The following is a 19138-nucleotide window of genomic DNA, read 5'->3' on the forward strand; positions in this document are numbered from 1 at the left end:
TTGGAGACCAAATTTTATATTTTTTGAAATTTGTTTACTATTTTTTTAGATATTTAGAAAATCACTTGATCTGAAAATTCTGGACCATCCAAAAACAGTGATTTTCAATAAATCTAAAAAAATAGTAAAAAAATTTCAAAAAATGTAAAATTTGGTCTCCAAACACATATTAATATGGAGAACAAGATGAACGGTTCGGATCGACCGTTAGAATTTGAAAACTCGAATATAGAACCGTAGCACGGTGCCAAATCGTAATATGCATAGTACCATAGACTCACTCTCAATGTATTGTTCAACCAAGCATCTTTCACATTGTCATGTCAAAGTGTAATACATATCTGTGTGCTTGCTTTGAGTGGGACACAGAGATCAGTCTCTAGTAAAAATATAATACGAAAAATATGTCAATCCTTTTTTTTTTCTCTCTTTTTGAAAAGATGGTAAGAAAAAAAAAATACGGCAAAAGGTTGGAAGAAATAAATAAATTTAGGAATTGTGGTGAACTTGTATATGATAAAAATAAGAAGTAAATTAAAGTATCTCTCTAATGCAATAGAATATTCTGATTGTATTAAAAAATAAAATAAAGGACGAATGTCTTTTTCATTGGCCGGAATAGATTAATTTACACTATTAGAGTGCGTTTGGATGAGGCAAAGAATAGTACTAACCTGAATTAGCTACTATTTTACGTTTGGATATGTTTGGGTTAGCAAAAAAAGACTATTTTTTGTTTGTTTTTTGTGAATTAGCATGTTATTTTACTAATTCAACTGAAAATTAGATTAGCACACTATCTCAAATTTGAGTTAGCTCACTATTCTCACTAACTCAAGTATGCATTCAAATACACCCTTAAAGTATTTCATATATCTGAAACACAATTAAAATAGGGTAAAAATAACTCAAATGTCAAAGCCCTCATATTCCATATCTTTCCAAACATGCCTTAAATATATAGGATAGGCAAAGAAAGTCCGAAATATTTTAATTAGGTTTAATTGCTAGTTACAATCAATCAATTATTCTGTAATTCTTATTTAATTACTTTTTAAATGTAGGTTGTGAAGGAAAAATGTTAGTTGCAGTGTATACGGCGGCAAGCTAATTAAGGGTGCATACGGCGTGTATTTTACGAAAGATGCCGCATTTGGCTTCCAGGTTAATGAAAGTACCACATTTTATGAACTTAAGCAACTAGTATACGAAAAGACTACTGTAAATCCTAACCGGTATGAAATAGAATTGGCTACACGGATTGACACACAAAGGGGTGGGGTGGGGGGTAGACCTTACTTTGTGAGGTATCCTATAACAGATGCGAATTTGTGGAGTACTGTATACACTCAATTTGAAAGTAGCTGGTTCCCCATAATGGACTTATATTCGAAGAAGGTTCGCCGTGCTGGGGTTGGACCTTCTAGGGTTCCCCAAAATGGACATTCAGGTTATGACAATCAGGGGTATGATGACTCTAGTTATCACAACCAGGGGTACCATGAGTCCAGTTATGACAACCAAGGGTACCATGACTCCGGTTATGAAAACCAGGGGTACCACAACTCCACTAAGTTTACTGAAAAGTTACCACCACCACCACCACCCAGACAGGCACCCATAATCCCCAGATTTCCAACCATACCAGAGTCAGGACCGGTACCCATTAATTGAACTGATATTGATATTGATGTTGTGCTATTGATGCCATACCAGAAAGGAAAATGGAAATGGGGGATGAATACCAAGAGGTTTGGGAATCTGATGACTTATCAGATGGTGATGCAAATGAACTAGGTTTACCCAGAGAAGACAAATTTCCAATTAGAGGTCAGGGGAATAGCCATCCGGTCTCCACATTCAACGATACTACAGCTTTTGAAGAGATAAACATTAGTTACTTCAGTCCTCGTGTTGTACACAATGAGGAACTTGCCCAAGGTAACTTTATACCAACATAGATGAGCTTATAAAGAAAATCAATGAGACTCGTGTTCACGGCAACTAGAAAAGTAAAATAGACAGAAGGGACCGAGGAAGGTTGGTTATCTGCACTGGCCGCCCATGGACCAAATGGACCAGCTGACTCTGCATCAGCCGGCTGTGTACGCATCTCCCATAGATCTTGCTCCCAGCTTGGTGGATACGTGGTAGGAAGCGACGTGCCAAATAATGCAGAAGCAAAGCCATCTACAGTCTGAGATGCACTCCCACCAGCATCGTAGTCATGCTCCATCATAACTCCATATCGTGGTCTGTGGGAGCTAAGCACGCCCGCATCTGTATCTCCTGGAGGTATCTCATCCATGCTAAAATCGAGATCAGCTTGCCAACGAGGTGCTTCATCCTAAATTTAAATAATGTTAGATTTGCTACATACAAAGAACTGTGCTATAAATAATAGAAAGCTCGACTTACCGGGCCAATCTCTACCGGAACTCCATGCTAATTTCTATAAGCATCCCATCCTTGGGTATTCAACACCCAATTATGGAACGCCCAACCTGAGTCATCATTTGCATAATTTAATGTTAACTTAGTTAGATCAAAGAATTCGAGGAAAATAAAATGATTGTGTATGTTCTACTTTGAATATTAACTTCTAATCACCTGTAGAAGATGGCGGCATCTCATCGCCGTAGACAGGGACTCGCTAATAATCCGAATCTCACGGTGTTGACTTTATCTCCCGCCAATTGATGTTCTCTCCAGCATCGTGTAGCATGCCAACGAGGTGGCCGTCCCAACCGCCTCTCTCCACAATTGGTGCAGAGTGCTGGAGCATATTGCATCTTATCGCTCGCCCAGCATGCCTCGCCATGCACACTAGGCTGTCTCACAGCTGTCAATAACTACACACAACATATTTTCATGATTATCACAACAATAAGTGTAATTAAAATTTGCAATTTTTAATTAAAGTAGGTTTCAGTTATATTTACCGCATGAGGATTGATTGGACCCCAAGGCATGTAAGACCTAGATGAGTCATCCATCAGTCTACGTCGAAGGATGTCGCCATAATGGCCCGTAAGGTAGACTGATGACATGCCTCATCTCTGGTACCATACGACATATCTCAAATCCCCGGGACCAGTAGGCAATGACTCAGGAGATGGTGGACTCCATAAGTGCTGCTCCAGATGTCAAGCCCAGTCGTACTCCAAGCTGAAACGCTGGCTCCAGTCGACTTTAGGCTTAGTGTGTGACGTTCTTCAAGAGCAATTAATTAGAAAAGCGAGAAACTTGACAATATTAAAGTGATAATGAAATTAAGTAGATAGTACTTACTGGTGGAACCTCTCAGTGTTGCTCTCACCCATCAGCGGGTACTCCGGGATGAAAGCATCCAAGCCAAACTATCGAGATACCTGATCGAGATAGCTGGGGCAGGAGCGACTAGGGCTAGGTTTTTTTTTCTGGCGCAAGAACGAAGCAGAGAGAGAGGGACAGGGTGGGGGTCTTCACGAGACAAATAGCATGAATAAGTGGACTGCCGGGGTAGTGGGCGGTCAGGTCCCTAGTGGACTGCCCCAGCCCCAGGCAGTTCACTACAGATCTGGATCGCCCACAGGCCAGGCAATCTGGATAGAAGTGAAAAGAAACTAGAACAGTGGTTATTTTAGTAATTTTATTTTTTGGGTATTAAAAAAAAATGGCCATTAGAATATACAACAGAACGGGTAAATTCTTTTTCTAGAGTTATTTTGAATTGTAAATACTGGTTATGACTTTTTCTTTGAAAGTGGCTTTGCCTATCTTTGCATGATGGTGCATTCAAATTAGGTTAACATTATATATTTGAATTTATCAAAATTAACGGCCAGATGAGAAAGGACAGACTGAAATGGCACATGGCATTTCTTAAAATACACCGAGAGAAAAGTACTTGTGTATTTATAGCTCTAGAAGTTTGAACTAATTAATTCTTGCAAAGATAGGCGTTACAATTTGTACCTCAGAGACTTGGTTGATTAATTAGTATTAAATTACGTACGTCTTAATTAATGGGCATCAAATAAAAATATCTAGGCTTTCCTTTCTGGGACAAAAATGCTATGGTAGCGTGCCATGTTTGATTGAGCATCTGATCTCAACATTAATATTTTTTATGGAAATTGTGTAGCATGCCGTAATGAAATGAAACAAAATATATAGTATAGTAATAAATATGTTAGCTATTTCAATTAATCAATCCATCCTTTAAGAAAAGGTAAAGAATGTAATCAAGTGCCTCACTATAAAAGATAAAAAAAGGAATACTTCTCTCTCTTCTTCTTTTTTTGTATCTTTGATTGAACGCTTTCTTGTAATTAAGATGTCAGAGACACAGAACAGGAGGTCCATGGCCATGGCCATGGCCATGGGTCATACTCATACTATTAGAAATGGTCCATAACCATGAGGCAGGTTGGGGCCCACTTATAATTTATCATGCAAGAGCACATAACATAATGTTCCTTTCCTTTCCTTTCTTTTCCTTTCCTTTCCTTTCCTTTCCTATATATAGAGATTAGATTAGATGCTTCCACATTTATGCTTTACTGTCATATCATGTACCACCCCACCACTCATAGACCATAGTCTCATACTGTGAAAATGTGAAAAGCTCACCGTATTGGGTCGGATTTCTGATTCAGGTCGTTGAGAGGATCCAATAGAATTTACTGCTGGTTAATGTGCATATGTTCAGCCAAGCACATTTCTTTATTATTCTGTTTTATTAGCTGATAAAACAGTTGATTACCAATTAATCAGTCTGTATTTTTCTGCTCGCTATTAAATGTCTTCTTCTTCTTTGTTAGCTTCACATGCCAACCATAAGTGATAAGTCGGATCTTCATGAAAAAGAGAGTTGAATATCAATTTTTGGAGAGATTTCTTAGAAAAGTATATTACGATTTTGTGCATCAAGGGCTAGAATTAGAAATAGGGGTCTGTCTATTGACATTTAACAGAGCTAGCTGTTGCCTGTTGGTGCCTTGGTGGATGTGTTTAGCCAACAACAACTGAATAAAAAAGATCTTCTAGCTTATATTTAATTGTGATTAATTGTGTACTGCGATCTTTTCTCTCTCACATTACAAGAATTGAATTGCTCCATTTGACCATTTGTTTTCAGGAAGGAGCGTTAAGTTAACCAACTAATCTTCTTTGATAGAGAAAGGTTATTATAAAAATATTAACACCTCATCCCTCAGATAGCAAGAACAATCTTCACTAATAGCGACATAAAGTGTAACTTTCTTTCTGACATTAAGCTTCACATCTGCTTCAATTTATGTTTATGAATAATAAGTAGCATTTTCCATTAAATTTCCTCTTATTTCTCAAAAATTTCAAAACTAAGGTATTGCTCAATTTTCTTTTTCCAGAATCCAACATTTCGTCAATTTCTTTGTTTCTGCGAACCATGCAAAATTTCTAAAATTAAGTTGTTTACAAGTTCCATGATATGTTTCCACAAGGTGTTTTCATTAAAAAAAAAAATGTTTCCCATAAGGTGGACCAAATTGAAAATGTATTTACTTTTTTTGTTGTAAATTTGCCACCTCTACATCATTATTGTAAAGAAACCGGGAAAATCAAAGGAAAGAAAAACAAATAAAACCTTTAATTTTTTTTTTTCTCTGCATGCATTTATACATAAATATAACACAAACCTTCTTACAGATCTAAACAAATAAAAATGAATATTGCAAAGTAAAAAGAAAAAAAAAGACGAAAATTTACCAAAATAAGATTTAACCTACCCCTCATCTAAGCTAAACACCACCCTTTAACCCTAGTTAATGAGTTAAGTACTCCGTCCATGCGGTAAAAGCTTAAGCGCCTCCAATAATGTATTCTTAAGTCTTCCCAAATGTGGCCGCACATTTTGCTTATCCAAATAGATGGTCCTCAGAGCATCCCAGCCTTGTTTGTGTATACTATACGGGTCTTTTAATACAGGGTGATCCTTCGGGTACTGCTCGCTTAGTGTAGTTTCGTCTAATTGTATCATATACTCGAGATAGTGTACCTGCATCTCGGCTGACGGCTCCTTAAACGTGCCTCGTGCCAACCACTCGAGACCACCAAAAGGTACCACCTGTTACGTTATACCAAAACACGTGTTATTCTCCCTCTTAATTAACTAACATTTACATCAAAGAGTAACAAGGCCTGTGGGCGTTATTGAGGAAAATAAAACAATAAAACTTTTCAGTTAGTTTTCCAGACTAGCTGGCATTAAACAAAAATATCTATTTGCAAAAACTGATAATGCTAATCATCCAATGAAGAAAAATAACCATCCTAGTATGAATTGAGAATGGCATAGATGTTCTTTCTTCTCCTTTGAAATTGGGTTTTGTTGAGATTATAGACTGATTTATACTAATAAATACAAACTAATGTTTAGAAGGAAATTAAAAGCTTTGTATCTGTGAGTGAACAAATACCTGAATAAGCACTGCACCAGCTGGCAAGAAGACCATATGAGTCAACCCTGCACCGTGCACACCAATCATTACATCAGCCGAATTTACCAACCTGGCAAACTTGGCCACATCTGTGTTGATATCGGGTTCACCCACTCTGACATCAAACCCAAGCGACATGGCCATATCCACCATCATCCTCTCGTTCAAAAATGCCCTCGAATTCTTCCTAGAAATGATAAGCAGACGCGGCTTCCTCCTGATATCCCACTGGTCCCCGCTCGGGGCAGCTGTCTCTCTCTCTAACCCGAGCGATGTCCTCAACATTTTCTTGAAATCAACAACAGAGTAACCACTTGGGGTTTTGGATGCATCGACGCCCAGCTCCTTGTGGAACGTAAGGCCCGCAGTGATTTGTGGGAAACAATGCACGTCTTTCTCATTGTCTATGTCGATTATTTCGTAGTTGCTGAGTTGTTGAAAGATAAGAATGTATTTGTTGATCCACCATGATTTCAGGCTGCTTACCAGGAACTGGACTTCCCCGTGATAGTGGTACGAGCTGATGAATAGCGGTACCAGAACATCAGTGTAATCGTGGAACAGGTTGCCAGTAAAACCTATTGGAAAAGAAAAGAAGTTGCCAGGGATCCAAACAGAAATCAGAATATTAAAAGGGCATAACCACAAAAAAGCTGAAACATTAAAAAAAGCAAATTTATTGAATAAGTCTCTCTAGAACATTCTTTATTATTTAGTCTTTACCTCCGTTAGAGAAGAGCAAGGCTGGGACGGAATGGTTCTTGGTACACGCTGGCGGGGATGCCACGTGATCGAAGGGCAAAAGCGTCCATTCGCGCACGTGCGATTGAGCGAACGAGTCGTGCTTTCGACAGTAGGGTTTGATCTTCCATTCCTGCGTCATCGGACGGACGAAAATCCTCTGCGCCTCCCCCTCTACGCGAACCTCTCCACGTGCCTCGCACGTGTCCGATCGGCGGCTCGTTTCGAAGCATGTCGGTTTGCTCAGGTCGACCTCTGAAGCTAAGGCCGAGTCGGTGTGGGACTTCTCTTCTAAATCCACTTCTTCTTTTTCTACCTCCACTGTAATTATGAGAAAGTGTGAGGGTTAGACTGTAAAAATTTTGGATTTTTGTCGAATTTGTGGAGTACTGGGGATTATTAAGTGAATTTGGAGTGATGGAATTGTAAATTTCTGGTATTTAGAGCGATTAAACTTGAGACCAAATGCAGATAATTTTGTGGATTGGGTAATGGAGAAAAAAATTGGGGTCGGTATGTGAATGTGTAATTGAGTGAGGAAGTGGAAATTGGAGGGATGAAGCAAGTAATCTAGTTTTGTAATTTACAGTGGAGTTTAAATAAATAAAAAATTTCATGCATTTGAGTAAGTTGCAAAAAATGTTGCTGAAAATAGGTGTATGGTGCTTTTTCAGTTATGATGGGAGAAAGAGTATAAAATAGTTTTCAGTTAGTCTACGTCTTTTTTCCAGGCAACCAAAAATGGAAAAAGAAATTAAGTTCCTACAAATTTAGGCAAACTTGGTAAAGCTTGCTATTTCTCAAGATCCCTACAAAGAGAATACAAAGCTTTTGTAATAATTAAATGGATAGAGATGGTGATAACCTGTGCTTCAAGCAAACAGATTTCAGTACAATCCAATGAACAAAAAGAGAGAACCAAAGGATGGATTAAAAAAAAAAAAAAAAAAAAAATGGAAAATGTAATTGCATGCATTTTCTTGCAAGATCGTTGAAAATATAACCGAATTAAGTCGAAATTGTTTGCATGCAAGATTTTGGGTAGATAAAACTTAAAAATTAGAGGGGGGAAAATACCTGTTTGGGTCTCTGTGGGTTGTTCAACAGTCAATCTCTTAAAAGTGGGTTTTAATTCGTCGGCAGCTGTATCGATCTCTTTGTCTGTTTTGGCTGCATGGATTTGGAACAAGTCTTTTATGAGAATGAGAATGAGATAAACATACAGTGGCGAGATGTGGAGAAGAGTGTGAGAGTGAAAGTGGCAAAAAGGAAATGAAATTAAATTAAATGAAATGAAACCCACCATTGCCATAAGGTGCAAACCTAGCTCTGATAAGAGAGAGAATGCATAGAGAGAGAAGCATGAGAGCGATGAGGCTGACATTTCCAAACCTCCTTGCCTCTGTCCTCAATGGAGTCCTTGATCCTTTCATTGCTCCTTGCTCCTTGCTCCTTGCTCCTTTCTCCTTTCTCCTTTCTCCTTTCTCCTTTCTCTTCTCACTTAGTTATATCTGTCTCTCTTGGGGTTTATTTTTATTTATATTTATATTGTTTATTTTTAATTTTGGGAAGGTTTGAATGGATCTATTGATCTATTCTATTCTATATTTCTATGGTATAGGTAATGGGTGTAATTAAGGTTGAGAAGGGTAAAGGCAATAAGGGATGGATGAATGGAGGTGGACAGGTGGTGATGGTTGACTATGAGACAACCACTACTAATACTAATACTATCTCTCCTTGCATAATGCCATGTAGCAGTCTAGTAGAGACTAGTTATGTAGTTGGGTTCTACTCTCTCTCTCTCTCTCTCTCTCTTTTGTTTCTTATTTATATACTAATTTTCAGGTCCCGTGCTTTTTCTGAACAAAATACGATAGATAGATAGATAGAGATATAGACAGATATTTCCTGGATTTCTTAAGTTTCGCTTCCCAAATTCGTCGCTAGCCCTTTTTCTTTGGCAAATTGTTCGGCATCTGCCAACATTGTCTGGAATTAAAGTTATTTTACGAATATTTATATTTTGGTTAAAATATATATGACTTCAATTATATTATTTTATAAAGCAAAACTAGCATCTTTTTAAGCTCATCAAGTAAAATTATCAGATTGATTTTAAACGATGATTAGAACCGTAAAGATCAACCTACTCATGAATTATGTATTTACATACATACATAACTTATAAATTTACAAATTAATTTAATATAAAATTAGACAGTCAAAAATTAATGAAAAACAAATTACAATAAAATTAACTTACTTACAAGCCTAGTCATAGTCATGACTCATGAGTTGTTAAACAAAACGAAACTATTTTGAATTTTCTAAAATTAATATTATTTTTTCCAACACACTTCTAAATTCTAATAATCTTTTTAAATTCGCATCCTCCAAATTTTGAGTTAAGATCTAGTCGTCTAATTTAAATCCACAATAGTAATAATTATTAAAAGAGTCTCGTTCTCGTGTCGTTAATACTTAATACAGAGAATACGGATGGATTCGTCTTTTAACGTCCTCTTCTATCATTTAATGTGCAATATTTTTATATATAGAATTAAAGTCATGACCATAAATTTTATGTATTTACTATTTATTGTTAGGACCCTGATAACAATCCCCGCAGGTCTATCCCCGCAAAAAACCCCGCACAAACTGCCAAAAATATCATGGGGGGGACCGCCCAGTCATTAATGCTCCGCAGAAACTGTTAGTATTTAACTTGAAGCATCAAAGTATTTATCTTGAATTCGCAAAGTATTAATCCCTATGCAATGATCTCTATTTAGGAAAGAATAAATCAACCTATGAGTTGTCCCCGCACAAAATTTCCTTTTTTTTTGAATCGTCCCCGCACAACTGGGGACCATTAAATAAGCAATCCCCTCATAAATACTTGCCATTTATCCCCGCACAAATTTTCCTTTTTTTCTGGATTGTCCCCACAAAACTGGGGACCATTAAATAAACAATCCCCTCACCCAATGATAAATACTTCTCAGACATAAGGATAAATATTTTATGATACATTGATAAATACTATATGTTACATGGATAAATACTTATCAGACATAATTGCAACTTTTAGTACAATATCAATGATAAATACTTCTCAGATATAAGAATAAATACTTTATGATATATGGATAAATACTATATGTTACATGGACAAATACTTCTCAGGCATAATTGCAACTTACAGTAAAACATCTGTGACAATGATAAATACTTCCCATATATAATCGTAAATACTTGTCAGAACAACGATAAATACTTTCTTGAACTTTGTTCTTGAACTTGTCAATAAGTAATGTTTAATCAAATCAAAGTATTATATGTCAGGGACAATGATAAATACTTCTCAGACATAAGGATAAATACTTGTCAGAACAATGATAAATACTTTCTTGAACATCAATAAACAGATTAATATTTATTAGCGGGAATTGTTATTAAAGGATAGTATAATTAATGCGTGGATTGTTATTAGAGGACAGTATAATTAATGTGGGGATTGTTAATTAATGCGGGGATTGTTATTAAAGGGCAATAATTAATGCGGGGATAAATGGAAATTCTTAGAGGAATTAGTGCGGGGATAAAAGGCAATTAAGGGAGTTAATTTGAAGAGAGAGAGTGCGGGGTTAAATGGGGGGACAGGGTTGAGGGGATTGTTATAATTATTCTTATTGTTAATCGCCACCTGGACCGTGTTTACAAGGTGCCTTGTTCTATCACCTATATATCCTTTCCTTTCCTTTCGTCTTCTTCTCCTTTCATACTATAATAAAAATTCTTAAATATTCTCTGAAAGCTTCAAATTTAATTCTTAAAAATTCTTAAATCAGCTTGGCACCAATTAAGGTACAAATACAATAATGGAGGAGAAGTGAGCAGACATATACTTTGCTTTAAAAAGCAACAATGGCAGTTCAATGATTAAAAAAAGGAGCAAGATCTGCTACTCTAGTTTGTTTAATTCAACTTTTGCTTTTGATTAGATTAGTGATAAGGCCTGCTAATTACAAAGACAGATTAAATATTAGATTAATCTATTCTCTTGGACCGAGCTTCAATACTTTGGGTCCTGGATACAATCACACATTTATTTATTTATTGCTTGCCTTTTACTGTCATGCTTTCTATTGTGGCCGCACATTCTCCAACAGCTGAGATTGAAAGATGGATTTTCAAATTGAATATCAACCCTCCAATCACATAATCTATCTTCTTTTGATTATATACATCTATCTTATGTGTAGAAGTTTAAATTTAGTTAAAAACATGCTCACCACACAGACTGCCACATGATTTATCACATTAAAATTGAATAAATCCTTAGCTATCTTCTATTCTTCCAATGAAATTATTTCCTTATTTTTCCATTTCCTCCATTTCATTTCCCTGTCATCTATAAAAACTAATTAATCTATGTATGTCACGTTTTGTTAACTCTCAAATGAAGGTTTTTACAATAATCAATTGTTATTAATATGTGTAGACTAACTTATATAGAAAGTTTTTTAAATGTCGAAAAATTAACTCACATAATGAACAAAGATAGAAAAATACAATCCAATATCTTTTATGAAATAATTAATAATACCACAATTTATCTAGAGAATAATCATTACAATGAATATAAATTAATATAAAAAAATTAATAATAAGAATATCACAAGGTATTCTTTATGTGAACTTATGAAGATGAGAGTTTCAATATAACCAATTTAATGTGCAAAATGGATTAAAAAAATTTAAAATATAAAAAAAAATTTGCTACAAAATGTCGTAGAATTATAAAGAATTTTTATTTTTAGAAATTATTATTAAATAATATAATAATATAGATTTAGTATGTGAATTTTTTTATGGCTTAGCATGCACTGAGTGGGTAACTCTGTTGGGTTTTGTAGAACGGTTCAAACCCATTAGTTTAGCTTAACAGCGGAAGTGTGTAAAACAAAAATTTTACGGTTAAGTTAAGCTAAAAATTAAACGAGGTATGTCAGGAAACCTTCCAAGGCGGTCTACCTTCAGTATTCCTTCGGCATCAAAACCTCATTTAATTCATTTACAGATCTACTCCATAATTGATTTTCTAAAGCATTAAATCTATTTACAAATTAAATAGATTAATATAACAATTTATACCTTGATTCCAAATCTCAGTTGGAATGCAGACCGAGCGAGTAGAGCCTCACCAGGGATGGAATCGACTCGCAGAATCACACGTGTGATACCTCTATTGGTTATCCACCAGGACTAACCGGAGAGCGATTTATTTCTTTTGCCAGAAATACCGTAAACCGCGGAATTCTGCAAAAACACTATTCACCGAAACCGTAATCGAGGAAGAGAGAAATACCGATTAACGATGTAATCAGATTAACACGTGAATTAGTGAGTCTTTCTCTCTACCCCTACCCCTCTATTTATAGAGTTTTGAGGAGGTTCGCAAAAGACCGAAATACCCCTCAAAACAAATCTATTTACCAAAAGCCATTGACACCTCATCCTTTTATCATGTGAAATGACCAAAATACCCTTGCCACCTCACATGACACATGTCAACACATGGGAAGTCGGCACCAAGGTAAAAAAGACGATTTTGCCCTTGGCCCATTAAGGATGAATAGTAAAAGGCTTTGATTTTGGGCTTTGACTTTGGGCTTTTAATTTTAATTAAGGCTTTGATTATTTTGGGCTTTTAAATCCATAATTCAAATCCATAATTAACAAATTAAAATCCAAATCAAATATATATAATTGTCATATACAATTATATTTCTTTTCGGTTGTTGTTCGGTAACTTTTATACAACGTAACGTGTACATTTATAAATTAACCGTTGTTTCTGCTTGTCATTCTAAATGACATTTATAATTTAATTATATCACGTATAATTAATTATAACCATCTTAATATTAATTATAATCAATTTATAATCAATCAGTAAGATTCTCCGAGTAGCTCCTATATGGTGTGACCCAATAGGATCTGTGTTATGTTGGTAAACAGAGTTAAAACTGTTTTAACTTCTATAATCATGGGTGGCGTCTGGCAACACATCATGACCATCCAATTACACAGATGATGCTGTACTGTACAATATCACGATCCAGTAAACTATTTACTTGTGTCTGTTCTTCTGTCTCATAGCTATCAGATCAGTTTCAATGTAGATGTGTGTCATCCTTGTTAACTGTATCTTTTCTTGATCTTGAGTAGATTATCAAATATAATTACTCTTGTAATTATACCGCATGCAGATAATCTAACTCTATCAAGGGGCCCAGTGATGCTATAGCTCGTATAGAGATACGAGGGACAAATAGTATTCTTGGCAGACTATCACTTCCTCAGCTAAGCTATACATATGGAAATGCTACCGTTATGGCTGTTTTTTACAGACAGCGTTAGATAACACTTACTCATATATATTTCTTAGTGGGAACGATAAATACCTCATACTTTAGAACTTTGACACTGAATGAAAACATTAATGACACGAACACAATTCTATTTAATGTTTCATTCGGGGTCTGTCAAATACCATGTTCCTAGAACATGTATCTATGTGATTAAAATGACATCTCGTGTCAGGTGGTTTGTAAAACTTAACCATCTTTTAATCCACATACTAACCTTATAACAGTAATTAGTGTTCCTGCTAATTACCTTGGTTAGTGACATTTTAAGATTAAGAGTATATATTATCTATATTATGGAGTTTTACAATTTCAGTCATGAACTCGAAATGATCCATAAATGCAATAATACTCAAGGCAACAAAATGATATAAACATTCAATTCATGAACAAAGCTTTATGATAATTTATCGTATTATTGACTTCTAGATTATTACAAACTAACAAACTCAGATTTAAATTTTGGAATTGAGTAAGTAGTTTGGGTCCAAAGTTTAAGTCAAAACCACTAATTCGGCTTCAAAGTTTGAATCTGAACTACTAACCTGGTTCAAAAGTTTTAATTCAAACCACTAACTCAGAGCCTTCTAGACCTTTGAAAATTTGACGTACTCAATTAATTTTCCTATATTATTTAATAATAATTTTTAAAATTCAAATTTCTCTGACAAAATTTTTGTGCTATAAAATGTTCAAAGTTTACTTTTTCATTCATATTTGAAAATTTATAACTCAAATTGCACATAAAAATTATTGTATTGGAACTCTCTTCTATATAACTTACTTTTTTTCATAAAAAAAATATCTTCTGGTAATTTGTTATAAATTTATTTTACTTGTGGTATCATAATATAAAAATAGAGATTTCATGAAGACAAATTGAATTCTTTTTTCTATATTTGTTGACCACGTGACTCAATTTTTCTATGCTTAGAAATATTAATGATGGACCAAGTATTTAATAGTTGTGAAAACCATTATTGAGAGGTCCAAAACGTGGCAAACTAGGATTGGTTAGTTTTCATAGATGGTAGAAAAAAAATTTGTCCACCGGTGGACAAAGAATTTGGTTCCTTCATTTCTCCTCTTCCTCTATAGTTTCGACAATGAAAATGTAAACAATCATATTTTTTTTCATATTTTGTTTAGGGCTATTGTATTTTTGGTGAATAGATGAATATCAGATATTGTGCTGACAAAAGCAATTAATCTTTCTGATCTGAAGAGAAAATGAATAATATCTAGAACTTTCGTGTATAGAAATGATATGTAGAGAAATTTCTATTGTTAAAATAATTTTCATGAAGAATATATATGTAGAGAAAATCCTTATTTGAATCATTTAATTATATATTTTTCAAATTTGTTTATTTATATATGATCTCCTCTAAATCGTTTAATGACCTGTCTCGCTTGTGGAGAAAATTAGATCTTAAATCGCAATGATATTTCAAAAAAAAAAATTCATGTTAGATTTGATCCTTTTTTTCATTTGTTGTCTTTTATTTTATTTTATTTTTTATTTTGTGTGAATGTCAAATAAAAAAGTCTCTTCGTATTCTATTCAATCTTATAATATATCTACGTTGCAACACATGGACACGATACTAATAGTTTGTAATGGTGCCCATGTTTTATTTGACAAAACATCCATGTAAGATATAAATACAACATTTAAAAAAAAAAAAAAAAAAAGAAGGAAAGGTTCTACTTGTGACTTGTCTATTTGTACACGGAAATATTAGGGTTGAAGGTAGGGTGTCAATAAATAAGTTTATCCATTTATGATAACCTAATTTTTTGTCTTATCTATTTAACTTTTAGGAATACAACAGTAAAAGTGGAACTGTATTACGGTACATTATTCTTTTTTTTTTTTGATAAACTTCTGTACATCTCCTTCAAAAAAAAAAAAAAAATGCTGTACATCTTTGTTAAATTTTCTAGCAATAAAGTTATTTTGTAGTTATTCAATTAGAATTATATTTTGTGTTCTTAATTTTGAGGGCCGGTTGAATACTACCTGAAATTGAACTCCACAGCAGAGGATCTACATAACATATATCATTTAATTTTACAAAGAAAATGAGTTTGACCTTGTAGCTAGCTAGTTATTTGAAGCGATCAAACTTAATTAATTAAAATACAAGTGGAATATATTATTTTTGGTCATGTACCCGCACGACGCACGTTCAGGGTAAACGATTGAAAGATTCCATTGTAACATAATTAATTTATACATAACGCCCCGTTCATGCGACTAATTCATTCATTGCATTAATTCTCACTTATATATATATATATATATAGAGTACGGCTAACGCGCTTCCTCTAGCATATGGGCCGAAATACTTCCGGTGGAAATTTGAAATTTCAAAATCTAAAAAGTCGATCTGAACCGTTCACCTCCTTCTTCATATTAATATCTGCTTGGAGACCAAATTTTACATTTTTCTGAATTTTTTTACTATTTATTAAGCCACTTTGAAAATCGCTGATCCAACGGTGGCTTAACAAAACAGTAAAACCATTGGATCAACGATTTTCAAAGTGGCTTAATAAATAGTAAAAAATTTCAGAAAAATGTAAAATTTGGTCTCCAAGCAGATATTAATATGGAGAAGAAGATGAACGGTTCATATCGACTTTTTGGATTTTGAAATTTCAAATTTCCACCGAAAGCATTTCGGCCCATATGCTAGAGGAAGCGCGTTAGCCGTACTCTATATATATATATATATATATATATATATAATACCAATTTCGTGAGCCCCATTTCTCACATTCACATATATGTTTTAGCAATGTTTTTCTTTCTTTTGATGAATATTATATACCAATAAACCTAACTTAGTCAATTAAGCTTCTACATACGCAAATTAATTAATTAATTAATGAATGAATAGCATTTTTAATTTAATTTATGAGACCATGATCGATAGATAACGTTTATTAATTACTCTATTTACTAATTACTGCTGCGTTTTCTTGTTTCGAATATGTCTGCGCTACGCTTATAATTAAGATAAGAATTATATTATATATCATTGAAGAATTTTGGTTTTAATGAAACCAAATGGAACCGCTGAAAAACTGGGAGGGGTGTCATGATGACGTCATAATTCTTGGAGCATTGACCAAGACATTTAATCATATTGAATTTTGGTGATTAAATTTTTATAATCCAAATTGAGCAAATTAAAGTTAGGGCATTGATATTAAATGAAGCAGCTAGATAGGTTTAACTTTCGTGCGTAGTATCAGTTGTCTAAGCGAAGACGAAAGCTGATGAGTAAAGTCAAAAGTGCTTGATGAACAAGCTTAATTAGTAGTTTGACTTGAATTGAATTGATAGGTTAAAGTAACATGATAACAATAACAACAACACAAGTCCCTACGTAACTAAATAAGAATTAATTAAACAATTATGTGTTTTATGTATGAAATTGAAGTTAATTAGGTCATGCGTGGTTGGTACACAACATTAAAATAGTTTTTAATGCTCATATTCGCAGTCGCAGCTACATTAATTAAACAGTCGCCTTAATTAGGTACTTACGTAACGTGTTTCACCATATATCAACACATACTTGATATTTCCTTCTTTTTAATGATTAAACTTCTATAATTATAATTATAAGTTTTTTTTTTCTAAGGACTATCGATCGAATTGGAGCTTCCTTTTACTTTTCTTTTGAGGGATTTCATGTACATTCCTCAAAATTACTTATTTCTCCCTATGATATGCATAATATTATATTTACCCTTCTAAAATTTCAAAAACTCACAAATTGATCCAATTTGTTTTTATTTTATTTTATTAAAACTCATTTTAAATTTATCAACTATTCATTTTATTCTTTATTTAAAAATTAAAGATTTGTAACATGTTTAAGTGAATTGTTCAGTCTTTTAATGGCGGAGATGACATAGTAAATGGTTCATTTTCTTACTCATATGCTTACACAACACACAAGTTTTTTTTTTAAATGCTACTTTTTATGTGTCACAAATAGAGAAGTGAATCATTTGCTTTCAGAAACTGATCAATGAGAAAATTGAATATTTTTCTTACACAAACTTATATATCAATAATGGATAATCAAATTGGTGAGTTTTGAAATTTAAAAGAATAAAATGATATCACGAACTTTAAAATATAAAATATATAATTTCGAGGTATGGATAGATATACATGAAATCCTTTTTTCTTTTTCTTTTTCTGAATAATATGATCGGTGAATTTCTTAAATCGTGTACAGTGTCATTTTTGCATTGAATTAATATTTTGAGCAGGAGAGGCGTGATTTATTATCACTCATATATTATTAACTTATGTTGAGCGGTAACCTTACTAACTTATCATTCATATATTACTAACTTATTTTGAGTACGATAGGCATGATTTATTATCATTTTGAATCATTTACAATAACATTACGAGTGATACATTTTACATATAGAATTTATAAATTTTCAAATTCATTTTGCATAAAATCAATCTGTAAAGAAATAATGAAAATTAGATGCATTCAAAATAACTTAAAAACTTTTTTTTTTTTTTTTTATCGCTGACTTCATACAAAATAATTTTGAAAATTTATAAATTTTGTATGTAAATGTATCATTTGTAAAGAAGATCGGTTTGAATTCGTTGCTGAAATCTATTTGATATATAAATTATGAAATCAATATGATTACAGCTGAAATAATATGGATGTCATACAAAGAGAGGAGAGATGAGATACCTAATTAGTAGTCTGGTCTGGTTGATAACACCGATTTGTTTTAATATTGGACAAATTGGTAACTGTTTGTGACTATTTTTTTTTGTTTATTAAATTGCATTCCATTAAATAATTGAACGGACGGAGATGCTTTGCAGTGTACATAACTGCTTTTGTGGAAAGATAGTAACGTTCCACCTCAATATTTTCTGCCTCAAAAGTCTAATTTTAATTTTGTCGTTAGGCAAAACAATATAGTTTAATTTCTTGTTTGGATACTTTAATTCTGGTGAACAAGATAGGACTTTAACTTGATTTCTTGCATCAAACATGGAATTAGAGTTCTTTGTGGATACATTCTCCTTTAGTATCAAATTTGTAGAAATAGCAATAAATTGTGCATGTTTGAACTGAAAAGGTTATATATATATATATCTTCATTCTATTATTATGCACGTTGGGTGTCCGATCCGCCAACGGCTACGATTGAGAGATGAAACTTCGGATTTGATCTCAGCTTTCCAATTACATAATTTGTCTTCTTTTGATTAAATGCATATCTTTTATGTATAGAAGTCTAAATTTAGTTAAAAACATACCCACCACATGTGCTGCCACACGATACGTTACAATTTAAAATGAACAAATTATGAAATATAGTTATATATTTATTTGTTTCCTTATTCCTTTATTTCCATATTTTTTCCTCTTCAATTGAGAAGACTCAACCTTCCATTTTCTTATTTATTGTTTCCTTACTTCTTCGTTT

General features: G+C 33.5%; 1 protein-coding gene across 1 annotated transcript; it reads right to left on the reverse strand.

The window, feature by feature from the left end:
- Positions 1–5510: 5510 nt before the first annotated feature.
- On the reverse strand, positions 5511–8977 carry LOC144571275 (alpha-1,3-arabinosyltransferase XAT3-like). Its single transcript, XM_078320508.1, has 5 exons — positions 8509–8977; positions 8283–8375; positions 7188–7526; positions 6444–7042; positions 5511–6091 (listed from the first exon to the last, which is right to left on the reverse strand). The coding sequence occupies exons 1-5, from the start codon at positions 8636–8638 to the stop codon at positions 5798–5800; spliced, it is 1455 nt and encodes a 484-aa protein (XP_078176634.1). The 5' UTR covers positions 8639–8977; the 3' UTR covers positions 5511–5797.
- Positions 8978–19138: the final 10161 nt, after the last annotated feature.

Source organism: Carex rostrata, chromosome 19 (assembly GCF_964058835.1).
Source record: "Carex rostrata chromosome 19, lpCarRost1.2, whole genome shotgun sequence".
Lineage (NCBI taxonomy): Eukaryota > Viridiplantae > Streptophyta > Magnoliopsida > Poales > Cyperaceae > Carex > Carex rostrata.

What these genes read in the sequence shown, in the direction of transcription:
- LOC144571275 (XM_078320508.1), bottom strand. Translation starts at nt 8,638, where the DNA reads ATGAAAGGATCAAGGACTCCATTGAGGACAGAGGCAAGGAGGTTTGGA. An exon ending in ACCCACAGAGACCCAAACAG is followed by an intron (nt 7,527 to 8,282) that starts GTATTTTCCCCC and finishes TCATAATTACAG; the next exon opens with TGGAGGTAGAAAAAGAAGAA. An exon ending in CTGGTGCAGTGCTTATTCAG is followed by an intron (nt 6,092 to 6,443) that starts GTATTTGTTCAC and finishes ATAACGTAACAG; the next exon opens with GTGGTACCTTTTGGTGGTCT.